This window comes from Paramisgurnus dabryanus, chromosome 21 (assembly GCF_030506205.2).
Source record: "Paramisgurnus dabryanus chromosome 21, PD_genome_1.1, whole genome shotgun sequence".
In the NCBI taxonomy this organism is placed as follows: domain Eukaryota; kingdom Metazoa; phylum Chordata; class Actinopteri; order Cypriniformes; family Cobitidae; genus Paramisgurnus; species Paramisgurnus dabryanus.
This window is the reverse complement of record NC_133357.1, coordinates 18,792,340-18,820,102: the sequence shown is the minus strand read 5'-3', so window position 1 is coordinate 18,820,102 and position 27,763 is coordinate 18,792,340. Positions and strand designations below refer to the sequence as shown.

General features: G+C 36.3%; 2 protein-coding genes across 4 annotated transcripts in view; both read left to right on the top strand.

Moving 5' to 3' along the window:
- Positions 1-10,333, top strand: part of nol4lb (nucleolar protein 4-like b) — a 98,930-nt gene extending 88,597 nt beyond the window's left edge. For all 3 annotated transcript variants that reach the window (XM_065286123.2, XM_065286124.2, XM_073813059.1), the window contains 6 exons: positions 1,028-1,380; positions 2,086-2,265; positions 2,633-2,821; positions 4,967-5,086; positions 5,201-5,399; positions 5,696-10,333. In XM_065286123.2, the coding sequence (XP_065142195.1) occupies positions 1,028-1,380; positions 2,086-2,265; positions 2,633-2,821; positions 4,967-5,086; positions 5,201-5,399; positions 5,696-5,913 (1,259 nt within the window). In that variant the 3' untranslated portion in view covers positions 5,914-10,333. The remainder of the gene's footprint in view (positions 1-1,027; positions 1,381-2,085; positions 2,266-2,632; positions 2,822-4,966; positions 5,087-5,200; positions 5,400-5,695) is intronic.
- A 1,608-nt stretch (positions 10,334-11,941) lies between these two features.
- srms (src-related kinase lacking C-terminal regulatory tyrosine and N-terminal myristylation sites) lies at positions 11,942-27,683 on the top strand. Its single transcript, XM_065286126.2, has 8 exons — positions 11,942-12,866; positions 17,655-17,776; positions 18,155-18,321; positions 20,718-20,865; positions 21,464-21,622; positions 23,449-23,630; positions 25,119-25,275; positions 26,603-27,683. Exons 1-8 carry the CDS (start codon positions 12,520-12,522, stop codon positions 26,800-26,802), a joined length of 1,482 nt encoding a protein of 493 aa, XP_065142198.1. The 5' UTR covers positions 11,942-12,519; the 3' UTR covers positions 26,803-27,683.
- The last annotated feature ends 80 nt before the right edge of the window (positions 27,684-27,763 follow it).

The following is a 27,763-nucleotide window of genomic DNA, read 5'->3' as shown; positions in this document are numbered from 1 at the left end:
TTGTAAATGAAATAATTTTCACACATAAGTGCTGGACCACATCTGTAGTGGCTGCAAAAAAATCAATTCCTTACATATTCTTAAGTATAGCATCTTTCACTTCCTGAAATTTGGAATTGCTGTTTTGGAAATGCTGTTTTGGTTTTACCTGGCAGTTTATACTGCTTATCAAAGTTTTGCAGCCTTTCTTTAAAAAAAAAAAAATCCACTGTATTGAATGGCTATGGCTTTACAATGTTGTTTACACAAGCGCTGCAGCTCGCCCTTGTGTTTTTTAAAGAGATGTGCAATCATTGTGGTGATCTGAAATCATCACGATGAGGTCAAACAATCGCGATGAGATGATTATTTAATCATTGAGACAGCCTTACCTCTAAGTGCATCTGACATGTTTCTTGTAAATTTGCATTTTTTTATCATGCTCTTATGTTTAGGTTCAGAAATTTCACTTTATTGGCAATTTAAAGGCTATTAGTCAGTACCCATGCAAAAAGTACATCTCCATGCACTCTTCACTGTCCTTTCTGAATAAAGGTAAAATCTGGATGACTTTAAGCATCACTCACCCCATTGACTGCCAGCTGGTGGACTTTGGTGTATGTATGTAGCTCTAGACTAAGGCTTTCATTCGTGCATGCTGTGAATGCTTGCAGTGTAGCACATTAGCTTAATAACCTTGTGAGCGTGACAGAAAGAAATCTTGGCAGTAGACGACAAACACAAAAAAAAACTTTGTTTTGACCAGGGGCATATACATGGGTTTTTCCTTTGCATGCATACAGGATCTGTGCTTACTCAAAAGTGCCCTCTGCAGACAGCTTGTTTAGTTTTAGCATGCATGCTAAAAATATACAGATTCTAGCAGTTTTAAGGCACTCTTATAAATTCTAAATTCAGCGTTAATACACATTGAACATGATATAGTGATTTGTTTGAAAGCCATGATAATACATTTGTACATTGTCAGCCCAGTGATGTAGTATTATGTGTTTATATATAAGTTGTTGTGTGCTGTGTTTATTTACAGATGATTCATCTTCTGAAAGTGGCAGTGGCAATGGATTGCACACATTGACTCCTCCTTCCGTAGGCGTGGCCGGTGCAAGTGACAGTACAGGGACAGGACCTGGATCAGGCTTGTACAGCGAGGTTAACGGAAACGGTGCCGCGGCACCAATTGACTTCAGCACGACTTCTTCATCTTCTTCCTCAGAGGACCAGCAAGCGGTGAACCTTGGCGAGAGACTCAGTCAGGCCCTGCCTACTGCTGCAGCCATGCTGGCGACCTTTAAGTCCGAGCATACAGACGAGCTACGCAGAAAATACCCCAAATCATCAGAGCTGCGCCTTGACCGAGATGTCAGGGATTATAACAACAAGGTATATAAACAGTAACTAAAATAGTTTTTGTTACATTGTGTTTATTTATTTTACACCTCTGTTCAAAACTTTAGGGTCCTTATAAATACATGTATAATAAATCTCTGAAATTTGTTTTGTTTGACAGAAATACAAATGTGCAGTTTCTTTCCTTAATAAACTGTACATTTATGAAACACACAACTATATGTACCTTTAGTAGACTTTGGCCTCGCCGTTATATGCACCAGATTGTTATATGTCAAGCATACAATGCATGTTGTACTACAGTAACATTAATGAAAGGTGCTCCATCAAACCTCATTTATCCAGTTAGCGTGGCACTCCTCTTCAGATCGAAGTAGAGAGGTTTGAATGATCCTCTGAGCAAGGCTTCTATCTGTATAGAAACTTCATTTCATCCTTGTTTTCCATGGCCAGCCTTAATTTCCTAGGTATTCTTTAATGTTTTGTCTTTGAAAAAGATGCCTTTCAAACATGCTCGATCTCAAACGCCTTCCGAGACTATTTGTACCGAGTGCATCTGAATAACACGCTTAGACCTTGAAGACGCGCAAAGCACCGTTGGCACATGAATAGCCTTATTGGGTGATATCTTCATGTTTTCAATATACTTTTCCAGCCATTTTCCTGTTTTGAAAAGCTTCGTGATTATCATCTATATGCTGAAGGTTCACCTTGGTTCTTTTGTGTTTGTGCTCGCAGTCTCCACAATACAGTTCAGGGAGTTATGATTCAATAAAGATGGAGATATGCGCCGAAGATCTGACTGTCGGTCGGTCTCAGGCGGCCGACGATGACGACGATGACCATGATGACCATGATGATAGTGATAAGATAAATGATGTGGAAGGAGTTGACCCAGAGAGGCTGAAGGCCTTTAATGTGAGTAATGCAAGTACCACAAGCGGATTAAGACATTGAAGTTGGAGCGAAGGATGTGTTTTTTATCTGCATAAACAGGTCATAGATGTCAGTAATCTCTCTAAACCATATGGGTTTTATTTGTAATGAGAAATGCGATATTTGAATGCTTGTTTATGAGTGGATTTTACTTTTGCAATGCCTATATCTAATCATTATTAGATTAGATTATGTATTAGATTGTTTTACACAAAAGTATTTTTAAAGTTTTCATGTGCAAAACTAATATTTTGGTTCAGTTTGTTTCTCCAGTTATATTAGTTTGCATGTGGTCCTATAATGAAGTGATTGTACATCATATGACCTGACCCCTTTATTGTCCATTTAGATGTTTGTACGTCTGTTTGTGGATGAGAATCTGGACCGCATGGTGCCGATCTCCAAACAGCCTAAAGAAAAGATCCAAGCCATTATTGAATCGTGCAGCCGGCAGTTCCCGGAGTTCCAGGAGCGTGCTCGCAAGCGAATCCGCACCTACCTCAAATCCTGCCGCCGTATGAAGAAAAACGGCATGGAGGTACACATGCAGCCTCGCTATCCTTTACATGATTTGAAATCATCTACTGCCCCCTGATGGCCAGTACTATACAGTTCAGTTAAAATGATAAGAAACGCAATTTTAAAATCTTTTTTGGATCAGTAAATGTTACAGTGAAATGGTTGTTAATTACCACAGAAAATAATTAGCATTTTAGTCTATATTTTTGTTAAAGCACTTATAAATTATTCAGCAAAACACAATTCATATATTTATTTAAATAAATAAATGTTTCCCATTTTTTAAATGATTGAAATGATGAATCAACACAACAAAAACGGGTGATTCTCACGAAATCCAGACTAAGAAGGTGTCCAGCATCAGATTTTTTTTAAAAGCCCTTAAAGCCTATATATATATATATATATATATATATATATATATATATATATATATATATATATATATTATTTTTTTTTTGCACATAAAAGATTAAGGTCTCAACTTACTACAGCCATTAATTTGAGAGGATTTTTAAAATATTTCCTATAGAATTATTTAGGGGTGGGCCGATCCAATACTTTGGATCGGATATCGGGTCGATCCAGACCTTTTTTGCTGGATCGGATATCGGAATAACGGGGCCGATCCAAATCCGATACTGTGCGTTACTCGTGGTTGTTACTGTCATGCTATAGAAAAGTCAGACTATTATAAAAGCACCATAAACATTTTATATTCAAAGACTTCCTAATATATTCAACAGCTTTATTTGAAAAACAACTGCATATATGAAGATATTTAAGGTCACAAAAACTCAATGGACTGGTGCTCGCAGAGTTAATACACTGGGGTAGCGGCGAATTAAACGCGTCATACACACGCTTAAAAAGTCTCAGTAAACCGCAGGATGAATGCAATACACTACGTGCCTAGCATATATAAGATCTGTCAGAAGATGCTTTAAGCACATTATCCTGCACCCCGGAAGTGCAAAAAGGAGAGGATGATTCAATTGCATCATTCTTCTCCCAGGATGTGCATCGCACTTAAGTCTTTCATGTTGTAACAGTTTGCGCAATTAAGTAAAAATTTACTTGAACTATTTATTTGCTCAGTCCTATGTCCACTCAAAAACTGGCATTATTAATAAATATTTAAGAACACTTACATTCTTTTAACTTGTACCTATTTTTAAATGAGTTTTTTAAATTTTACATTATATTCTTCCGATTTTGTGTGTATATGTGTGTATATATATTTATGTGTGTACACACACATACACACTAAATTCTAAATGGATAAAGAAAAATACTAGAATTGGATCGGGCTCGGTATCGGACGATACTCGGAATTCAGGAATCGAAATCGGATCGGCAACGGAAAAAGTGGATCGGCCCACCCCTAGAGTTATTTACATTTTTTTATTTTCATTATCAAAAATTATCATTACCGCAACATGATATTACATTAAATATGTGCATTTACAAACTCATGTTTCGGTAATGAGAACTAAAATGTTGTCTAGGTACTATGACAAACTTTAATCTGGGACGAAAAAATAAGAACTGCTTACCTGGTAGCCATCTTGAGTGTCACAGTCAATTATGTCCCTTTCAACAATTGTTTTTTTTTTAAATGTTAGTTCCTTGAGGGCTTAAACAATGATTGAAAATTGCTGCAGAGGATGAGAAAATTGGTCTTGGACACATTTATATTCCTTATTATTGTCTCTACATTTACCAATGATCACCAAATACCACATGTTTCTTTACTGTAAATGTTTATAGTATATCATGCACTGAAGCTTTTTATTTTTTAGATTTTTTTATTCTAAATATTTCCATGTCAAAGAACCCAAATCCAGTCTTGGACATGTTGCGGTAATGAAAATGTTCCCCTTAAATGTGGAAAAAACAACAAAATTGGTTTGTATGATGTCATTTGAAATCATGTGCAAAATAGTATATGATGAGATGTTTGTAACTGTATGCTTCTTATTTTGATACTCTTATTTTTATTATCAAAATGTTTCATGACACCTCAAAATTCTAATTTCGTCAGAATCACCCAAACCTGTTCATACATGTAATTTCCAGCAAATTCATCTTGATATGACGTGCGCGTTTGCTCGATTGTGTTATATTGATTCAATTGATTGACCGGGTCTCTGTTTCCTAACAGACTCGACCCACGCCGCCCCACCTGACCTCAGCAATGGCTGAAAACATTCTCGCAGCCGCCTGCGAGAGCGAATCACGCAAAGCTGCCAAAAGAATGCGCATGGACGTCTACCAGGCACACGTATGTAACTTTTTTTGTGTGTGTTTGTGCATGCAAGCGTGACATGCGCGTGTTGGTTTGTGTGTGTTTGTTTAAAACAGAAGTGTGTGACCGACATGCTCTCTGTCCTCTCAGGAGGAAGCGATCGATAAGCCTGTCTCCCGTGAGCCGATTTCGCTGGCCCACTCTGCATACTCACTTGCAGCCTCAGCCTACTCCCAGGACCAACTATACATTAATGGAGGGTTGAACTACAGTTACCGTGGTTACGGTGGACTGTGCGGCAGCATTCAACATCCTGTATCGCTTACAACAGCTACTGCCCAGACCAACGGTGAGAGAGGACTCGGCGCCAATAATTGTGCAAAATTATTATTATTATTTTTTTTGAATATATTAGTGCTAGTGCAAATGTAAAAATATGTTTGTTTGTTTTGTTTTCCTATAAAAACAACTTTAGCTCAACTAGAGGTTATCCGTTTGACTCGCAGGATATGCATATACTAATATAATACAGTAAACCTTGCTATTATCCAACAGGGTACAAAAATAAACCTAATTCAAGTCTTATTGTCTAACACAATGTTCTTTACAGTGCATGTAATTCTCTTTTTCTCACTTTACTCTCAGGCCCTACTGATCTCAGTATGAAGTCTCTGGCCTCCAGCTCATCCTCGTCAAGCTCCAGTAGTCTCGGGAGGAACGGAGGAGGGGGCGGGACTTCAGCACAGCTCAGCCACACAGAGGTAGCGGCGGTGCGACAGCTGATCGCAGGATACCGCGAATCCGCTGCGTTCCTGCTCCGATCGGCAGACGAGCTGGAGAACCTCATACTACAACAGAACTGAACTGGTCGCTCTCTCTCCTCAAGGCCCTTTATCTCTCTCTCTATCACATTTATTCATTGTCCCTCTGGGTACACATGTGGAGCGTACATCATCATCATCATTATTATCAGATGTTTCTGATCACCAAGGAAGACCATCTGGTTTTTTAACTTAGATAGAGAGAACAAACAAAAGGAGCAAAAAGAGATGAAGGAGAGAAGATGCAGAGGTATGGAAATGGGAAAAGGAGCTCTTAAGGACAAAGCATTGCAGCTTTATCGAGGAGAAGGTTGTGATTGGACGGTTTTATGTGTCTTCATATCGATTCATGCCTTTTCCACAGTCTCCCTCCATTAATTTCAAGCTCCGCCTCCCTGCTCCTCTGAGAGCCATTGATTTCTAATGCTCTTTGTCCTTTGCTATTTCAAAGGAGGTACTACGGCACACCAATCCTCCAGATGGCACTAACTAAATGAAGATGCTTTTGATTTTGAGGTGTAATGAAAAGAAGGAAAAAAAGAAATGAAGAAAATTGAGAGACCTTCGCTGTAAATAAGCACCCTCTGTGTCCTGAAGCACTTTTCCATTTGTTCTGACCTCTGAAACATGTAACTTATGCATATAGATATGCAGGTGGATGCTCACCTGGAAATACCTCAGCCTGTCTGTCCTGCTCTTTCTTTTTCCCAGTAGTCTGTATGGGGGAGAGGAAAATGATCACCTATCCATCCTTAACCTCACGGTCCACTGCGTCTCAGCATCCTGAGATTTAGGCATTGAAAGCAGAGAGTGGGATTAATTTGTTTTTATTATTTCTAACATTTCCTTTTTCCAAGCTAATATATCTAAATTTCCTAAACATTTTTTACACAAAATATATCTTTAATTAAAGATATGATCTCTGCTCTTAGGTTAATATTTAAAAGATGTATAATTTACAGGAAAACAAGCAGAATTATGGATTATTTTAATTTTGACGCAAATGTTTTGTATATATTTCTCTCCTTTTCAAGGTATTGATCTTGTAAATGCACTGCACTGGAAATGGCGTATTGGACAGAATGAAGTGTTCTGATGAGGTTGAGATATAATCGACTGGGTTTCCTAATCCATTTGAACCTGTCATGCGTACAGGTGCCAACTCCACACTCCATTTCCTCTCTCTACGGGTCACTCCTGTTCCCCTCGTTTCTATACTGTGCCCTTCTATTTCTTTTTTACACCCTCTGCTCCTCCACCTCATTGTATTTCGGAGGAAACAGAGAGGAAAGATTTGAAATTGAAGCTGTTTTTGGCCATTGATTCACTCTGCTGCTATGGACTCAGTTGTAACACCACAGACCTGAAACCTCAAGCCTACCGACACAACCAGAGCACCTCAAGACGAAACCTACCAAGGCAAAAAAAAAAAGAAAAACCCCGTTAGACAAAACAGACAGAAATGGGAAGCCAAGAAAGATAAAAACTGCTGTGTTTGTTTAAGCGTTGTGCATTATGGTTGCAGGTATTTGTTTAAGACCGAGGGCTGCTTTTGTTTGCTTTGCAGGCTTTTTTGTCTAACTTGTTTGTTTTAGTATAAGTGCTTCAGAAAATCTGAAAATCTTTGGCACACGAGCTTGACGCATACACACAGGCACTCTTAAGGGCATCTCTGAATATTTCGCAAAATGATTATTTAGTTAAAGCGGTGTCATTCAGGAGCCAGTGGAAATGTCACTGTTATTTGCTCCGTATGCACACGGAGGCAGCGCTGATCTTGGAGCTATTGCACTGCTAGTGGGGGATGGAGAACAATATCGCAATGCAGATGATAATCAAAAGCATTCCTGGCCCTAAAGGAGAAAAACTAATACACAGAGGCTAACATAACCCCAACTGAGGAGCTTTCCGAATCGTTTGACACACATTTAACCCTACTTACATACATAATGGGCAAGGTCAGTCGTGTGATTGAAAGCTTTGATGGAACGCTGTGTTTCGGGGAAATTTTGAATTGTGTGTGACCAGACATGACACTGCCCTCTCAAGACATATTTTGACACACCGTCCAAAAGCATGTCAGACGCGTTAATGATTTATTGGAGCGAAGCGAAATGTAATGTATTATATTTATGAGAGCCCACAGCGTTCAGCCCTCTTGACTGATGTATGGATTTCTGATTAGAATTAGAAGCTATTGATGTGAAGAAATATGCAAAATTGTCAATGCGAGGCATCTCATCACTGTGTTTAGCTTGTAGCGTGTCTGAGTTATGGTCCTCTCTTTATAGGGCATCCATGTCGCCCTCCTATTGTTCACCTTTATTTTTAGGAGAGAACGCATTCGCATGTTGTAGGGAAGCAAATCTGCTGTGGTTCTGCTGGTTTGTCACAAAAACACGTCCAGGTCACATTTCACCTCAATATAACAATACAACGATTACATATAATTACATAGCTAGAAAATTGACATTATTTTCATAACAGCTAAGCACATTTCAACCCAATCTCACACATTCTCATTACTGTAATGTTATGGTAATGAGAATGTAGAAGTGTTTTTACGGATTTACAGTACATAAATGTAGTTAGCATGAGCATAAACACTGTTTTTGACATTTAAATGGTGCCATTTAATTATTTTGAGAAAGAAACGATATTGTTTTGGACCTGGACATGTATCTTCTCTCATGTCATTGTCACAGGCATAGTCGTATAGATAGTGATGTCATGTTAAAGAGCGATATGTCGATCCCTGTTTTGTTTCTTCCTGACTCGGCCATCTCTCTGTATCCCATTAAGGTCTGACATGGGTACACTCTAAAAAAATATTGGTTTGTTTTAACCCAAAGTTGGGTTAAATATGGACAAACTTAACAGTTGGGTTAATTTCAACCCATAGTTGGGTAAAACCAATCAAGAATTTAATCGAATTGGGAACACTTAAAAAAATTAAGTTTTGTCTTAAAAGTCAACACTTTTGCCTTATTTATTTATTTTTTTAATCAACTCAGATTTACAAGTTATTTCAACTTATTTATTTTTAAGAGATGAGTTGCTACAACTTAAATGAAGTTGATATATTCAATTATATTTTATAAGTTATATCAACTCATCTCTAGTCGAGATAAATAATATTAAGCTGAAATTACTTAAAAAATTGAAGGAAGCAAATAGTGTATAACCCAACAGTTGAGTTTGTCCAACTCCCAATTTTACACAACTATGGTTTGAAACAGCCAAGGAGTGTATGAATACCAATGTCTGTTAAATTGATTGTCAAACATTGTTAAATATACGCCAGCCTCACATGCTCGTCTATGGATTTATAAACGATGTACGATGGTTAAACGTTTGTGACTTTGGGACTATTAAACGTATCGGTGGAGAAGCCGAAAGCGAATCGTTCATGTGTTTGTAATAGGCTTCTTCTCTCCAGTTCACTCAAGGACGGCTCCTTAACTACAAACTGTAAAACAAGGCAATTGACAATCTTGAAAAAGATGTAACTAGTTCACCGTTTCGTTCTCATGCTCTATGTCCTGCGTGTTGTTGTACAATACAGTGTGTCAAGAAGAGTGAGGGATATTTTAGCCATAATCAGATCATCTCTCACTCTCTGTCGAAACCTTTTTATCTGATTCCTATTTTTATTAGAATTACTATTATTTTGTAATTCTTTTTGTATCGCAAAGTGGTCTTTTCAGAAATGTTTTGTAACGATACCAACATCACATGTAAAAGTTGTCCTGTATGCCTATACATTCCAAACAAGGATGTCAACATGCCAGGCAGCTAGCCAAACCAAGGTCACATCAGATTGCAGATGCATCAAGGGCAACCTGCTTACTGTTTAAGTTAGCAACAGTATTGGTTAAATAAATAACACCATGGTTCCCTTTTGCGCCACATAGTACTGTATGGGCTTGGATCAGTCTAAAAAAATCATAGCTATGTTCCCACAATATGTTACTCTGGCAGCCATCTATAAAATGTTTTAATGTTGTCGTTGACATGCAGTGGGCAGTGTAAACCAACATTAGGATTTTGGGAAAGTTCTTATTCTTGTGTAGTCCCTGCATTGTGCCTTTAAAAGGGCTGAACAGAATTGATTGTTTTTTTATTCTTGTGTTTATAGTTTTTGATGGGTTAAAATCTGCACCGCATTTTACTGTGATCTCATGTACTAGTAAACAGACCATCTGTCGTGTGTTAAAGACGCATCAAAGTCATTTTCTTATTGTCTCGAACACTCTTTACTTTAAAACACATACACAGATGGTCATACGGGTTCTGGCTTTGCATTCAGGTGTGACGCTGGTTATGGTTGCTGCTAAACTACACAATAAAAGTGGTCTGGTTTGATTAGATGTAAAGCTCTGAAAAAGAAAAAAAATGTAAAACAACTTGATTTTTATTTTTTTACCACAGTTCTGTACAGCTGCATTCAAATTAACGTGGTTTCTGTTTTAGTCCTCTGTTATAATTTCTTGATGCTTTGGATCTTTTCCATTCCGTCGGTTTTCTCCTGATTTCTCCTACTGTAAGGAGCTGCAGATGTCGGCTCTGGTTTTGTACCTAATACCAATGTGAAACCGTCTCTTTCCTCCTCATTTTGGACTCAGTGGAAGTGTGATGTTTACATGTACAGATTTTTGAGATTATTTTTTCCTCATTTTTTGCTGTTGCTATGTTTATTTCAAATGCTTTTCCCTTTCTCCTTATAGGCATTGCTTAATTTCATCTGATTTTTTTTATAGTTAAGGGAAATGGGACTTGCAGCAAAAAATTCAATGTATTTACAGTTAGGCAGTATATCTGTCTACTGTAGGAAACTCCTTAAAATTATTGCCTTCAGGCAAAGCCCAATCTTATTTTTTTTTAACTGCTGTCACTAGATGTAAAAAAATGAAGATATTTCCTCTGACAATTGAAGTAAACATGGCTATTTTTGTTAATGATTAAAAGCCATTATCGCACCCTGCATCTGGTGCAGACGTCAAGTATTACAGTAGGAGAACAGCAAAGTATAATCCTCAGGTAAATGATTACTGTTTTATAGTTAAAAAGTCGTCTTAATGGCAACCCCATTTCCCTCTTTAATAACCATAATATATATCATATAAATTTTTTATATTTATTGTGTTATATATATATAACAGTGAAAATTTTCTTTTCAGTAAATGTGGCTAAATATTTTAATTCTTTAGAAGTGTTGATACATACATATGTGAAGAAACAGAAAGACTGAATGAAAAAAAATCATTTTCTGTTGTTTAATGCAAAACAGCATGGGTGGCTCCTAACATATCACTTTCATTAATAAAAACCAATGAGATTTCAGATGAAGCTTTCTTTGGTGGGATGTCACTGCTAAAATATGACATTGTGACCGTTTTTTCTTCCAAGCTGTACGTCACAATGCTAAATATACTAATAAAACAGTGTGCTATATATCGAATCTCTAGTAGCTATATTTATTATTGTGGAACCCCCTTTAAAGGACTGTTTGAGGGTAAAGACTTGGGTTTATGGGTAAGGTTTGAATTGGGTTAGGGTAGGTGTGTGCATCCATGCAAGTATGTATGTATGTGTTTGAATATGTGGATGTGGACTTTATACAAATCTGTATAATAGCATAGATATTACAACATAAACATGGCAGCAACCTAATGGCTTAAAATATAACGGCTACATTTTTCTGAGGTAATTGTTTTCTGTGAGGTTTAGGGGATAAAAAATTGATGAGTTAAGCATAAAACCATATATACCATGCCAACATGAATGTGTGTGTGTGTATGTGGTGATGGGGGAGGAGGTTCTGCTGTGTAAGTACAATTTAAAACATAAAAAGTAACTTAATATCTTAACATCAAAATGTTTGAAAGGGGGTTATGGTGATTATGCTGAGTTTCAATTAAAATACTGAAAAATAAATACATTTATAAACTAACCACAATGTACAGGCTGATGAGGCAATGTAGGCTAAACATACCCATGCGGTGTAAGGTAATCGAGTAGGGTTTTTTTTTTTCAGGCACGCAAAGCAGTTTTGCTGACGCAAATGAATGTCCACAAATAACGCATTCTTGACAAGGACGCGTTTTAATGAAGGCAAATATCTGTTGATATAAAAGAGTCCATGCGTTTAAACGACGGTTTATAAGCAAATATTGAAGGTTTGCACAGTGAACAGATGATCGCACTACAGGACACGAAAATCTATCGCAGCCAAAGTTACGTTTTGGTCCGGAGCAGCGCGAGGCACCAAACGCTGCGGCACGCGCTACACGCAGCGACCCACCGCAACGGTCGTTATGAGGAAAAACGCCGTGGGTGAATATAGATGAAAATATTATTTCTTCGAGCTAAAGAAACCACAACGTTTGTCTCACTTAACTCCAGCATGTGTTTTCCGCATACCTACACCGCGATTGTTTGTTTGTGTGTGATCCATCCCGAAACGGAACCGGTTTCACCTGATCCTCCTCTATGTCACCGCGTTAGCTGAACAAAGGGGATCCCGGTGTGCTATCGCGACGGACCTTCGATAAGAAACCCGTATACCTCCTCATTTCAACCGCAAAGTGCCAAAAATACTGGCTGCCCTGGCGTCCGTCACCGGAGTCATAGAAAGAGAGGGTTGGGATGGAGAACTGCTGTCGCAGCTGTATGCCATGTCTGAAGAGCTTATGGGACTGGATATGGCCCGAATTTTACCACACGAACACCGCTTACCCGGCCGAAATCCCCACCATCTCAGGTGATATCCGGATCCCGGCGCCCAAGAAGAAACCGACGCAGCTCTACGCGGCTCTTTTTGACTTTGTGGCCCGCAGTGAAGAAGAGCTCAGTGTGAAAGAAGGGGACAAATTGTCTGTTATAGAAAAAAGGGGGGAATATGTGCTTGCCAAAAAGCTTACCGGATCACTGGAGTCCGGTCTGGTACCTGCCAATTACGTGGCCCTGGTACAGGATGAATTTGCCAATTATAAGTAAGTCCTAATTAATACAATTATGCACATACATTTTACTACATGTTTACTATAATAAACACTGTAGTATCCCATACAGAATTATGATTATATATGGACAAACGTGTTTTACATGTATGTTCGTATATATTTTGTATAAGATTTACTATAAAATATGAAACTTACCCTACAGTATTCACTATAGTTTATCAGTAGAATAGTTATTACTACAGAATACTATAGTATACATTAACAAAGTGTAGTAATTAATTTGATAAACTACAATTAACTAGTTTATTATAGTGAATTAAATGTTAGGCTACATTTACATCATATTTAGTCATTTAGCAGACGAACTTATTAATATTACATTTAGTAAATATACTACATTATTTACCACAGTTCAATTTAGTAAAATTAAAGCACTACAGCAATTATTACAGTATAATTCAGTTTACCACAGTAAAAATAGGCTACTGTAAAACATAATGTTTTGTCATGTGAGCTAATAGACGTTTAGATTAGTGAGAAACCTATTTGAGTTAAACATTTATGATCACTTGATCCGTATCAGCTTTGTGCGCACCTTTATTGAATGAAGACGCGTGCATGCGCACAGGTAAAATGTGATGTGCAGATAATAGCTTGATGTTTTTAAGAAAGTACTGCACAGTGTTTTTTCAGTTTTGGTGGTTCATGTTTCTGCACAGTCTGTTTGATAATAGCTTCACCTTTATTCATCAAGACAATGAGTGTTTTCATTTTGGTACTATCATTCATAGACATGTGTTTTACTTCTCTAATGGGATCAATCCATTAAAGATCTCCCAGAGAAAAGTGCAATTTATCGGCTTGCTACTGTACAGTATGTCGGTGTTGTGTAGCCTATGGTATGATGCACCTGTCACCTGGCGCAGTTTCACTGAAACTGACGCAGCATGCGCGCCCTGCCGCGCCCATATTTAACATGGCAACACTTTGCATGACGCCACCGTGTTTACTGTGACAAACTGAACGTGGTTAATGTGGGCTAAATGTGACCCTTTTCTTTCTCGCAACTGAATACATGCAAATAGCTTTTAATAGGTGTATTTATTATAAGGTGTGTTTATTTTAAACTTCCTAATAATAAATATAGATTAAACGGCCAGAAACTAAAAACATTTTCTAATTCACAGTATGGAGATTCTTATTCAATTCTTACTACTGTAAAATAAAACATTTTACAACAATAATACCTTTATTTAAAGGCAGTATAACAAATATGCCTGCTAACGTGATGTATAAATAATAGCAATTTGAATATCATGATTATTTCTCACAACAGAAAAGGATTCATTGTATTATTAAATTGTGAGATTGGGTGGCTATGTTCTTAAATTGCATTTAAAAAAATGTCACAATGCAAAACATATAGTCTCCAAACCAGTGTTTCTCAACCAGGGGGCTCAAGATGACCTAAAATTATTCAGAAAACACAAAACAAACATTTAAATTTTGAAGTGGACAATAGGGGGCCCCCTGGTTCAGAAACACTGGTTTAGAGACTATATTTTTTGCATTGTGACTTTTTTATGCAATTAATAAAGGTTAAGAACCCTTGTTTTAAACAGGCTTCATATTTTTTAAAGGAAACACCACAGTTTTTCAATATTTTATTATGTCCTTACCTAAAAGGTGCAGTGTGTAATTTTTAGAAGGATCTTTTGACAGAAATGCAAATAATATGCAAAACTATATTATCAGGGGTAAGACCTTTCATAATTACCCGTTATGTGTTTGTTACCTTAGAATGAGACATTTTTATCTAAATACACCGAGGGTGCCCTAACATGAAAGCCGCCATTTTGGGCCGCCATGTTTCTACAGAAGCACCAGACAAACTTTTTTACTAAGTTGTCTCCAACGATGACATGTTTGTCCGGTGGTGGCTACAGTAGCTTCTCTATGTGTTTCAAAAGCGAGGGGTGAGCTGTGGATTGAGCTGTTGGTTGCAAATCACCACCTTACCACTAGATGCCGCTAAAATGTACACACTGCGCCTTTAACTTAGGTGAGTTAATACATACCTATTTTTTTTCAATGCGTGCACTTTTAATCTTTGTACAGCGCTTTGTGAATGTGTTAGCATTTAGCCTAGCCCCATTCATTCCTATAGCTCCAAACAAAAGTTTTATTTTGTGCCACCATACTTACTCATGGAACTACTCATGTAAAAGTCTTTAAATTAGAGCCCGACCGATATGCTTTTTTGTCCGATACAGATGTAAGGGGGTTTAAAAAGCCTGATAACGATATATCGACTGATATTCTTTATCTGTATATTATGGTACAGTACACATATACTAAAGTATATTATACTACAGTACTGTACATAGACTATACACTATATACATTAACAGAATAAACTATATATAAATAAATAATTTTTTTTGCAATGATCACTCACAAACATGGTGATCAAACACTTAAAATGATGTGACAAAGATGATATATAGGCAGTTGTGTTTAACAAGTTAACAAAAAAACGTTATTATACAAAATTATTCTGACATAAGTGCACAAAACAGTACACTTGACTTATTCGTCTTATTCGAGTACACTCGACAAAAACAACAAATGTAAATAGGAATGTGTCTCTCTCGACCACTTCTAATATAATCAAACAAAGTGCGTCTTAATTCAAGGTGTAAAAATGTTGTGAAGACACTGCGTGACTGCCGCCACCTGAACTGAGAGATCACTGACTGAATGAAGGGGGGTTGGCTGGTGTCACTACAGTGAGTTACCTGGGTCGCCATTAGCAACCAATAGGGTACACTCTCCTGGACTAACAAGTACTTACATCTTTTAAAAGCATTTAATGTGCTCTGCAAGAAACTTTCATATTGGCTGCATATCTGCGGCTTATATGCCGATCAGTGTTGGGGAAGTTACTTTGAAAAAGTAGTGTTTGCTCGTTACTCGTTACTTTTTAAAAAAGTAATCCATTACTTTACTTAGTTACCGCCTTTGGAAAGTAACTTTTTACGTTACTCGTTACTTTTACGTTACTTTTATGTTGCCTGTATTTTGAAAATATTTTGGAAACACACACAAACACACGAACACATACACACAATACCCTGTTACTCAGGCATTTGATCTTGACATTGTTAAAATCTTGTCTTTTTTACATGTTTTAACACTGTACATTTAACTTAAAATATTTAATTGTGTACAAGAAAACAGCTCTTATTAATGAATTATTAGTAGCATGTTGTAGTGTCTCGGGAGATTGTGCTCATTGTTGAATAGCTTTGTGGCTATACTGCACTGGAGCGGCAGTTTAAAATATAAACCCAGAATTCAGCGAACGTCAAGAACAAGAAAAAAACAATTAGGCCAAGACGCGGGATTTAAATTACCTTACACGGACCATGTATAAATTTCAATGTTTCTGGACAGAAATACCAACTTGTTCACTTTGTCTGGTATTAATAAGCTGCACATTGGAGTGCTGGCTGCTCCCCGCGGTGCTGAAGACGCGTGATGGCACATATACATATCTACGTGCAATCTATTGGAAAGTGGAGGAGTCATTAGTTGGGTTAGTAAAATAACGAAATTACAGCTTTTAGAAGAAAAAAAGTTTTTTTGTAAAGAGATATATTTTTTTAAGTTTAAAAGTGCAGAACTCTTCTCAAGGGGAAGAAAGCTATACTTTTCCCCTTACGTGCAACCTATTAGTTGGGTTAGTAAAATAATGAAATTATAGATTTAAGTACAAAATAGTATTTATATAAAGAGAAATATTGAAATAAAAAGTGCAGAACTCTTCTTAAGTGGAAGTAATAAAGTAACATAACGAATAATAATTATATAATAACGAATAATTTCTTTATTAAGTTTGTTAGAAACCTTTCTCTAAAGTGAATTTCGTTTTGTATAAATTGTATCTTAACTTCAATCAATGTTTTATCAACCAATTGCTTGAATTTAATAAATAAGAAATAAATAAAAGAAAACGATTTAGTTTTATATTTATGTTTAAAAAAAAAATATTTCATTTAAACATAAATATGAAGCTGAATCGTTTTCTTTAATTTATTTCTTATTTATTAAAATCAGGCAATTGGTTGATAAAACATTGATTAAAATTAAGATTCCTCCATCCCTCAAAAGTTAGCGTCAGCTGCTTCTTGCTTGCCATGATTTCTTTGCAGACTGATACGAGCCTCTGTCATGTGTGTGGACCTTGTGACTATTGTGCAAGCGCGCAGATGGCAGTGTCGCTGTCAAATCTAACCAAAAGTAACGTTGCGCTGAATTGGAAAATGAACTACGTTACGTTACCAAATTTTCAGTAGTAACGCGTTACACTACTTTTTTCTCAAAAAAGTAGTTACGTTACTGTAACGTTACGTTACGTTACACACAACACTGATGCCGATACAGATATATCTGCGACAGGCTCATATCGGCCGATAAAATCGGCAACACGATAAATCGGTCGGGCTCTACTTTAAATAGGGAAAACATGGAAGTGGTTGGTGGTTTCTAAATTGATCCCTGTTTGGATCCTAAGGAATGAATGGGGCTAGGCTAAATGCTAACACATTCGGCACGCTGTACAAAGATAAAAATTGCACGCATTGAAAAAATATAGGTATGTATTAATTTGTCTAAGTTTAGGTAAGAACATAGTAAAATACTGAAAAACGGTTGTGTTTTCCTTTAAGGAACTGATTATGTCTTATTTCTTCACTATAGGCAAGTATTTGTTTATTCAGTGAGGTATTAATCTGTGCTCTGTGTGTTTGTTTACAGATGGTACTATGGGAATATAAACAGACAAAAAGCTGAGAGTCTCCTTCTGGCTTCTCAGAATAAAACCGGTTCATTTTTAGTGCGGATCAGTGAGAGCCACAGTGATGAATATACAATCTCAGGTTTGTTTTTCCTCTTTTCTTTTCCCTTTGTTTTACACGTCATTTGAATAGCTGAAGGTCTGTAAACGCCTGCCGTTTTTTCAGACATCTCTTGCATCTTTATTTTATTTCTTTGCACATCTCTACTTTTCTATCTGATCTGACAGCATAGCGCCCCTTCTCAAATCTCTGTCTTTTCTTTATCCTTTCACACTACACAACAACTCTCTGTTTTTGTAATCTCCTGCAGTTTGTCACACCATATTGCGCTTCCATGTTCAGCTGACTAAGTGTTTTCTGTCTCCTTTGGCAATAGAAAAGCAAGCTGTTTTTGTCTTAACCTGTAAATCATATGAGTGTATATGGGGGAAAACTATGATTTTATTCTTTGCTTCACAGCCAGAAATGAAAATCGTGTCTTCCATTTTCGTATTCGTCGCTCGGCGATTGGTGCTTACTTTGTATCCGAAAAGATCTCTTTTGCCACTCTGGATGAGCTTATCAATTATTACCAGAACAATTCCAGAAGTCTGGGATGTCCCCTAGACCAGCCATGTGTACAGCAAGTATGCATTTCTTAATGTTTAATACACACTTACACACACCAGAAACATCTGTATGATTCATTGACATTTGTTACCAGCCTAATTTTAGACATTGATTTCTTTTCTCAAGAAACGAATGCTCATAAATAGCCATTACGTTATGGGTATCAGTTCTGCATAAGAAATGCCATTACCGATATGAAGAAGCAGTCTGTTTCTAGTGAAGTGGTCATGGGTAGCGCTTCTACTAGGCCACGGTTCCTTAATTTTTTAGTTTCTCAGTTGTCTTAAAGGAAATGCTCACCCAATTATAAGATTGTCTCATCATCAGGCCATCCCAGATGCATATGACATCCTTTCTGCAGTTGAACACATGAATAATTTAATATTAAAAATGTTGTCGTATTATTTTCTAATATAGAGGTCAACATGGTGATGCTGCAAAAGGCACTTATTTTATAAAACACGGTTCACATGACGCAACAAACACATATTTTGAAAACACGAGGAACACACATAACACTCCGTACACATATTTTTTATTTGCGCCCCTTGGATGAGCAGTCACGAGCTGCCACTGATGTATAGGCAGCCGGTTGTTATCGCATAAATAAGTCCTGACAGTGTGATCATGACCCGAAACCATGCTCATTTTATGATAACAACCGACTGCATATAGGGCTGTCATGATTATGAAATTTGGCTGGCGGTTAATTGTCTAATAAATTGTGATGGTTATGACAATTAAGGTTTATTGCTTTAAATTTTTTGTTTGTTAATGAAATAATTTTCACACATGATCATACTAAGGTCATATTAGTACTGGACCACATGTCTGTAGTGGCTGCAAAAAAAATCAATTCCTTACAGCATCTTTTACTTCCCAAAATTTGGAATTGCTGTTTTGGAAATGTATGTTTTACCTGCCAGTTCATACTACTTATCAAAGTTGTGTTTTTTTAAGAGATGTGCAATCATTGCGGTGATCTAAAATTATCACGATAAGGTCAAACAATCACAATGAGATGATTATTTAATCATTGTGACAGCCCTAACTGCATATACATTATCCTGCTTATAACACGGCTATTTACCTCATAAGTAAGGTAAAGAACACTAAATATTGATTTGAAATATTCCACAAGGAAAACCCATTCATTTTTGGTTTTAAGATAAGACGTGACATTGAAATGTCACGCTATTTGGTTTAATCATTTGTAAATATAATGTCATATATGTTATTTAAAGACATATTCATATTTAATTTGGTGTAATATCTAACTGTACCTGTCAAAATGACTTGCAGCATCTGGGTTACAGTGTTTTATTAGTTTTGATAGGTTGTTATCTGAGAATAACAAACCTGCAAATTCCGCAATCGGAATCAAGCATTCCAATGAGCTGTATAATAAGTATTAATAACAGAGCCCATTGGCCACCCTGTGCACTATATTATTCTATGACTTCTGTGTTTAATCCATCTCACGATCTCACAATTTAACAGCATCACCTTTCAGAGCTGTATTTTGACTCAAACTACTTAAAATATCTCTGTGAGTAGCTGTTAAGGTGTGTGGATCCGCATATTTTAACATAGTGACTCTGAAATATGACGTTCCTGGATCAGCATCTTTTGTTGGTCCTAAAAATAACTGAAGACACACCTTTTCCATATATGCTTGACTTATCCTTAGCAATCCTTAACTCCATTTAATGTTATTAAAAAAACTTTTTATGCTTTTCCCTAACTTTAAAGTTAATTCTACTTGTAAACATAAATGTGTGTACAGTGCTTTAGATACAAATTTCTGGTAAATGAATAAATGTAATATTCCTATCAAATAAATTATAGGTTAAACATCTCTCTAAACTGCAGTATAATTACAGTATAATGTTATCTAATCTTAACCATTAACTAGCCCTAAAATCAAAGGCAAAGTAGATATGGTTTTATTTAGCTTCACAGCTTCATAGTCTAACCTTACAATATTATAGTTACAGCGGAGAAAATAAGTATTTGACACTTCAGCATTTTTATCAGTAAGGGGATTTCTAAGTGGGCTATTGACTCACAATTTCCACCAGATGTGGCCATCAAGCCAAATATTAAATTCATACAAAGAAATCAGAACATTTAAGTACACAAGTTGACTCATAATAAATAAAGTGAAATGACACAAGTATTGAACACATGAAGATAACTTACTGATAAAAATGCTGATGTGTCAAATACTTCTTTTCCCCGCTGTAAATTAATACATTTCATAAAATGTCATAAAACTCGAGCCCCCTCAGCACCGTCTCGTGGCCCCCAGTTTGAGAACCACTACCATAAACTGTGTTTACAACATAATGTCATATTAATGAATAAGGTTCCTGGAAAAGATCTCTTGTGACCTTTATTTGTTTATGTACAGAGAGAGCTGTTTGATATGGAACCTTGGGAGCGGCCGAGAGAGGAGTTTCAGCTTATTAAGAAACTCGGTGAAGGCCACTTTGGAGAGGTGTGGGAGGCTTTGTGGACCACCAAGAAGCAAAAAGTGGCTATCAAGATGCTCAAACAAGGTGTGACATGGCTTTACTTTCAGCTTCCAATGCATTTACTGTAGTATGTGGAGTGCAATATATTTGAGAGCACTGACTGCTGCATTATGCTGCACAAAGGTGGTGAAATCTTGCATGTATGCTGTGAAATCTAAACATATGGGTTTGGTAATTTTGCTGCGTGAGCACAAATTCTGCTGCGCACTAGAAAGTCTTTCATTTTTTGGTATATGAAGCTACTCTTATAGGATTTAGAAATTGAAAGGAAATGTACCCACAAATATTTCTGTATTGATTTATTGAAGTTGTTCACCATGAACCCCATCATTTCTGAAAAAATATTTTTTTATATAAATATAACATTATACAAGCGTTAATATAAATGTTTTTTCACACATCTAAAAATAAAGGGGCTTTCAGAGCACTGCCACAGAAAAACTATTTCACTTCCCCAAAAAAAGCTTTCAGTAAAAGTTAAAATAACCTGTTCTTTCTTTACCTACCAAGATTTATATAGAAAATTTTGTGAAGTGTTGATTTTCTTCATGGAAATACACATGGACAATGAGCACTTTTCAAGAGCACTTGTAAGTTTCTGCTTTCTCATTGAACCCTGTAGAGGACACAAAGTTGGATGAATTTGTCAAGGAGGTCCACGCACTGAAGAACTTGCATCATCCTAAACTGATTCAGCTCTTGGCTCTCTGCACACGAGGAGAACCTGTTTATATCATCACTGAGCTCATGACTAAAGGAAGCCTGAAATCATACCTTTCTTGTAAGTGTCAAACAAAATGCTTTTATTTCCCCCTACTCTTCCAGAATTGTGCATGCGTACATATAAATATTATTTTATAGTATCACAACAAAGCAGTGGATAATACACCCATATGCTGAATGGGTATTCTTGTATTTACATGCTTGACTGTATGATCACGCTAGCATCGATGAACATTTTTAACTTTATTTCATTGCTTTCTTCTCAGAAATAAATAAAATTTTCTACAGTAGCTTTTATATGTTTGACACTGAATTCATTTTCACTATGAACTGCTCTCTTTAAATATGGTCCGCATTTCCTTGTTTACCATACAAACTGTTGTGTACTGAATTACCACAGGTGTGAAAGTGAAAACCACAGCATAAGCATGCAAAACTCACAATAGCTCAACATTCCCACGAACTTTGAATGTCAATCATTTACAAATCAAATACATATTGCATGTCTATTCAATAAATATTTGTATCATTTTGTTACGCCTTGATGGATCAATATTTTGTGCAGAAATAATGTTAAAAAAATAGTAAGCACTGAAAATGGTGTATTGTTAAACATTGCATCTTATGTTGACTTATTGTCACAATGAAATTAAAAATTACAGGCTTGTAACAACTTAAGGGTGAGTAAATGATGACAGAATTTTCATTTTCCGGTAGTGCTGTGATGTATCACAAAACTCACATTATGGTTTCTGAGGCACGGATCGGATAATTTTTCTGATCAGAATAAAAACAAATAAATTTTTTTTCAAAAATTTAGAAAACGGTCTAAAATTTGCATTAGGAAATCTTAATTGTATAAATTAAATATAATAATTATTTTTTAGAGCTACAGAAGTGATTTTCTCTTTGTCTTGGGTTGTTTGAGTAACATTAATGACACAGACTTAAGTAGATTAATTGAGGTTACTGTCTCTTTAAGACCAAATAAGCACAGACTGGTTTCTGCTTCTAATCTATACAAACACACTTTACACATAAACAAATGTTTTTATTAGACGAAGAATACTGTGGAGATCATTTTGTTTGTATCTGCACTGTCAAGAACAGAAAGATTTTATGTTTGCTTGCTTTTTGAAACGCGTCTCTCCGTGTTTGCACTTTTGAGTGCCCTTAAACGTGTGCGCACACACAGATGGAGTGCAAATTCCAAGCAATAGTCGCTCCACATAAAAACGTTACGTTGTTTTTTATTGCTCTATTCGCCAAATGTATTTTAATCGAATACAGTATGAGACACAGTAGCGCAACTCTCGCTATATTTACACATCAAGAGTTCTGATCTTTGAAGGTCAAAGGGATGATCAAGTCTGACTGAAGCCGGAACGGACACATTCAACCATATGTGCGTCTGTGCGTACAGAAAACTGCTCATTTTAGCGCATTTTTGGGGTTAAATTGATTAAAATAACTTGAGTGTTAACATTTGCAAGCCTTTGAAACACGATCAACTACGATCCGTCACAGCACTATTTTTCGGTGAACTATCCCTTTAAGAAATAAAAGTTATGGTACAGTTGATGTCAGGTTTAATTTTTGGTTGGAAATATGTTGTGTAATTGTGATTTTAGCACGTGATTTTACAGATATCAGACGGAAATCTACCCTATTCAAGTAGATAGGACTTTAGTGTTGCATGAATGATAAAACTGCCCGGAGGTGTTGCAAACATGGGGCGCTCCTTCCGTAAAGGGACTTTGGTTTGGTTATTATGGCCCTTGTTGTTTGAAGAAATCATGCACTCAAGATAAACTTCACAAATCCGTGTAAAACCTGTGATCCATGTTATGACAATGTTTTCTAACATGTCATCTCTTCTTGTAGCATCAGAGGGTCAGTTATTGACCTCTGCTCACCTGATCCACATGGCGGGTCAGATAGCAGAAGGAATGGCCTATCTGGAGGACCGACACATTGTCCACAGAGACCTGGCTGCTAGAAACATCCTCGTTGGAGATGATTTGGTGTGCAAGGTGGCTGACTTTGGTCTAGCTCGCATCATCAAGGTAACCAGGATGTCAAATCTGCTCTCTGTCTCAGCTTATTTTCTATTTAAAGATATTTAAGTTGTGTAAGGGCTCCTGACCCCCACACACAGGTGTATTTATTAGAGAAGTATCTCATTCACTTCTATTTTCCTTTTAGTTCCACTGACAAAGCAGTGACAAGCTCTCTTTTATTGCTGCTGTTGTTATTACCTATGACCTAAATGCCTATTAGTACAGTCACAACATTAGACACATATGAGGTCATGCCTCTTCAGAAAGCCACTGACCAAAACACAATCATAAACATTCCTTTATTGACTTCTCTTTTCTCATTTTGCTTCTGCTCTAGCTTAAATATAAATCTTGCTTAAACACTGTAAAAAAATAGTGTTGCGCTTCAATTTTACGGTTTAATGTAGTTAAATTTTAAATTAATTTAAACTTTCTTGACTATCTTGAGGACATGTGTGTGCATATATATATATATATATATATATATATATATATATATATATATATATATATATATATATATATAAAATATTAAAATAAAGTTGAATTTTATTTTCATAATATATAGCAACTCCTCACTAGTCAAGAAAGTTGAAATGAATTGTAAATTCAAGTAAATTAAACTTGAAAAATTAGGTGCAACAAGAATTTTTTACTGTGTACACTGTTAGAAAAAATTGTCAAAATATGTACCCCAGCTGGGTAATATGTACCTCAATGGGCAAGTACCCTTGGTACATTTCGTACAAATATGTATTTTGAGGTAACAATATGCACCTATGAGGTAATAATACACTGTGCACAAAGTTGGCTTGTCTTAAATGGTTAAATGGAGTTACATGTTTGGCTTAAAATGTCAGAGGTCATTTTTTTAGTTAAATTTCAAGGCAGTCCAGACGAAATGTTGCACAATGTTTTTTAAACAGAAACAGTGATGCGTTAAACACCCTGTTTTGATGATGCAAGAGTTGCAGCCATGGCAGCTGAGAAGGCCCTTCTTTGTATTTTCGGAGCCTGACGAAATTGTTATAAATACGTGTTTAATACTATAAAATACACTCAAAATTACAATCTTAGCATTTAGCCTAGCCTCATTCATTCCTTGGGATCCAAACAGGGATGAGATATGATTTGCTTTCGCCCCTGTGACGTTGAGGTTAGGAGCAGGGTTTTATTATTTTTTTGACACCACAGTTTGAGGTAAACCAGAAAAAAAATCAATGCTATCATTTCGTACGTGTTTTTTACGTAGTGGCTAATTCGAATGAATTCGAACGACCACATTCAGATGTTTTTGTATGATTTGCTTTCGCCACATTGCGACAGGGTAACTTCACTCTTAACATAAATGCAAAACAGAGTCATTACAGCATTAAAAATGACTTACTAAACTGTGTGTGTTATAACAGTTAATAAACACAATGCATTAAAAATCACACAGCAAGAATTAAACATAAATATGAAATAAATGATTTTGACTGTTTTTGTGTGTAGGACAGCGTTTATACAGCTAGCAGAAGCACTAAGATTCCCGTTCGGTGGACGGCTCCAGAAGCGGCACTGTATCAGCGCTTCTCAGTGAAATCGGATGTTTGGTCATTTGGAGTGCTGCTTTATGAGATGATGTCACGTGGAAAGATGCCATATGATGGTATGAGTCACTCTGATGGCTTCAGGATTCATCCATATCACACTGTTACATGGTTTCTTGCATATAGGAACCATTTTTGGTTTTGAAGGGTAACCCTGGATTAATATTTAATCCTCGTATTCATGCTTTATGATTTTACACTGTTTTGTTACGCTTGGGTTAACTTTCTTAGTTGCATATTAGTGAACAGAACCAGAACATTGGCAAACTGTTTAGACCTGTTAACTGCTTGTTCTTCTGTGAAAATTATGCCACTATCCATGTTAATTCATGTTGGCTGTTATAGTCACACAAAACAGAAACGGACTGTATAACTCAATGTGACACCATTGTTTGGGGTTAACCCCTCAAAATCAAGCAGGGTTTTATAATGTCATAAAAAAATCTCATGGGAGTTTGTACGTTTTACGAGGTGGTTAAGTCGTATGAATTTGAAAGACCACGTTCAGACGTTTTTGTATGATTTGCTTTCACCGCTGTGACGTTGAGGTTAGGAGCAGGGTTTTATTATTTTTTTGACACCACAGTTTGGGGTAAACCAGAAAAAAATCAATGCAATCTTTTCGTATGTGTTTTTTACGTAGTGGCTAATTCGAATGAATTCGAACAACCACATTCAGATGTTTTTGTATGATTTGCTTTCGCCACTGGGACATTGCGGTTAGCAGCAGGGTTTTATTATTGTTTTTTATAATAATTGTACGTAATTGTACGTCTTCGTACGAATTCATACGAATTAGCCAACTCGTTAAATACGTACAAATTCCCATAAGATCATGTTGAAAAAATAGTGCTACAAAATTACACTTTGCTGTAAAAGTGGGCTTTTAAAAGAAGATTACTTAGGTCTAAGGACAGTATAAAGATTTATTATTTTATTATGAAACATGCCAATTTCTACTATATAGTAGGCAAAAAAAAGGTATGTGAGGCAAGTATGCGAAAAAGTACACTAAAGACCTACTACTTCGGACTACATTTTTAAGTGTGTTAAGACGTGATGCCGTGCAAACTGAGGTGGCACCAAATTCAAAAAGATGAATATAATAAAAATACCTGAAATCTATGAACCGGGCGGCTCTTAATTTAGGTACCAATAAATGTATTCCTTCTGATTTAATTGTAAATTTTAAATAACGGTTCACAGTTGTTCTGATTACATCAGTCAAATGACATATAGATCACATGACAATAAAACATGTTGGATGCAGTATGTCCAAAATTTATTCATTCTAGTGCACCCACACATATTATATAAAAACGTCCTGTTTTAATGATACTTCACCTAATTTAGTATGCATATTTTCTGTGTCCTGTGTAATTGCAGGTAAGAATAACAAGGAAGTTATGGAGATCCTGTCATCGGGGTACAGGTTACCATGTCCCAGTCGTTGCCCCCCGAACATCTACCGCATTATGATGACATGCTGGGACGCTGAAGCTTCCAAACGGCCTTCGTTTCATGCACTTCATAGTCAACTTGACAATATCTACTCTAGAATCTACTACAAAACCATTGAGGTTTAGTATACAATGAAAAGACTGTAGCATGATTGTGGAATACTGGAACAGAACGGAGAATGAAGAAAAGGCTTGCATGCACAAAAGTGCACAAATGCACAAAGCTGTACTTTAGTGTCAGCGGGAGATGTTTTTGCTTGAATTAAATGAATGAAGTACGGTGCAATTAACGTTTGTTAAAGGACATCGGAGAGAAATCGTGTCAGAGAAAAAACTAAAAGAGTAAAAGTGATTCTCTTTAACCTGATAGGGCCAGATTATCTCTATAGTTTATCATAGGAATTCTTGATCATCAGAAGCACTTTGTTATGCCTCAGTTATTATTATCAATGCGCTTCCTTATTTATATTATATATATATATATATATATATGGGTTGATCTGGCCCATTCAGTTTCTGTAGGTTTAGTGGAAGGATCTGTTTTCAGGTGAGAGTTATGTTTACAAATGATTCACCTGCCAAATAATGGACAGGCAACTATGAGAACGTGGAAATTCAGGCCATTTTAAGTTACAATTGTTGAATGTTTTTAAAAGCAGCCTGCACAAAATTGTCTTTTTTTTCTTTTGAAACCAAGTGTATGATCTTAACACAAGCTCTCTAGTTAAGATCTAACACAGGAGCCATATGACAGAAACAAGCTGGGAAGATTTCCTCATATCTGGTTTTGTAGAAATCGCATTGATGTCATAATTCACTTAACAGAAAAGCCACATGAGTTTCACATGTGCTAATACACATTCGCATGAATTTTCATGTGAATCCCATTGGATGAAATACAAGTTTTATTTCTGTAAAGAAAATTGTCTTCCAGTTTTACAAGAGCACCACTGAGTCTTCTCTGTATTCTTCAGGATAACTCATGTAAATAAAATATTTTTACAATACACGTTTGTGCTTTTTCTAATAAGCTGTTTGGAAAAATACTGTCATTTAACTCAAGTTTGCTGGTATGCTCATATGTTTT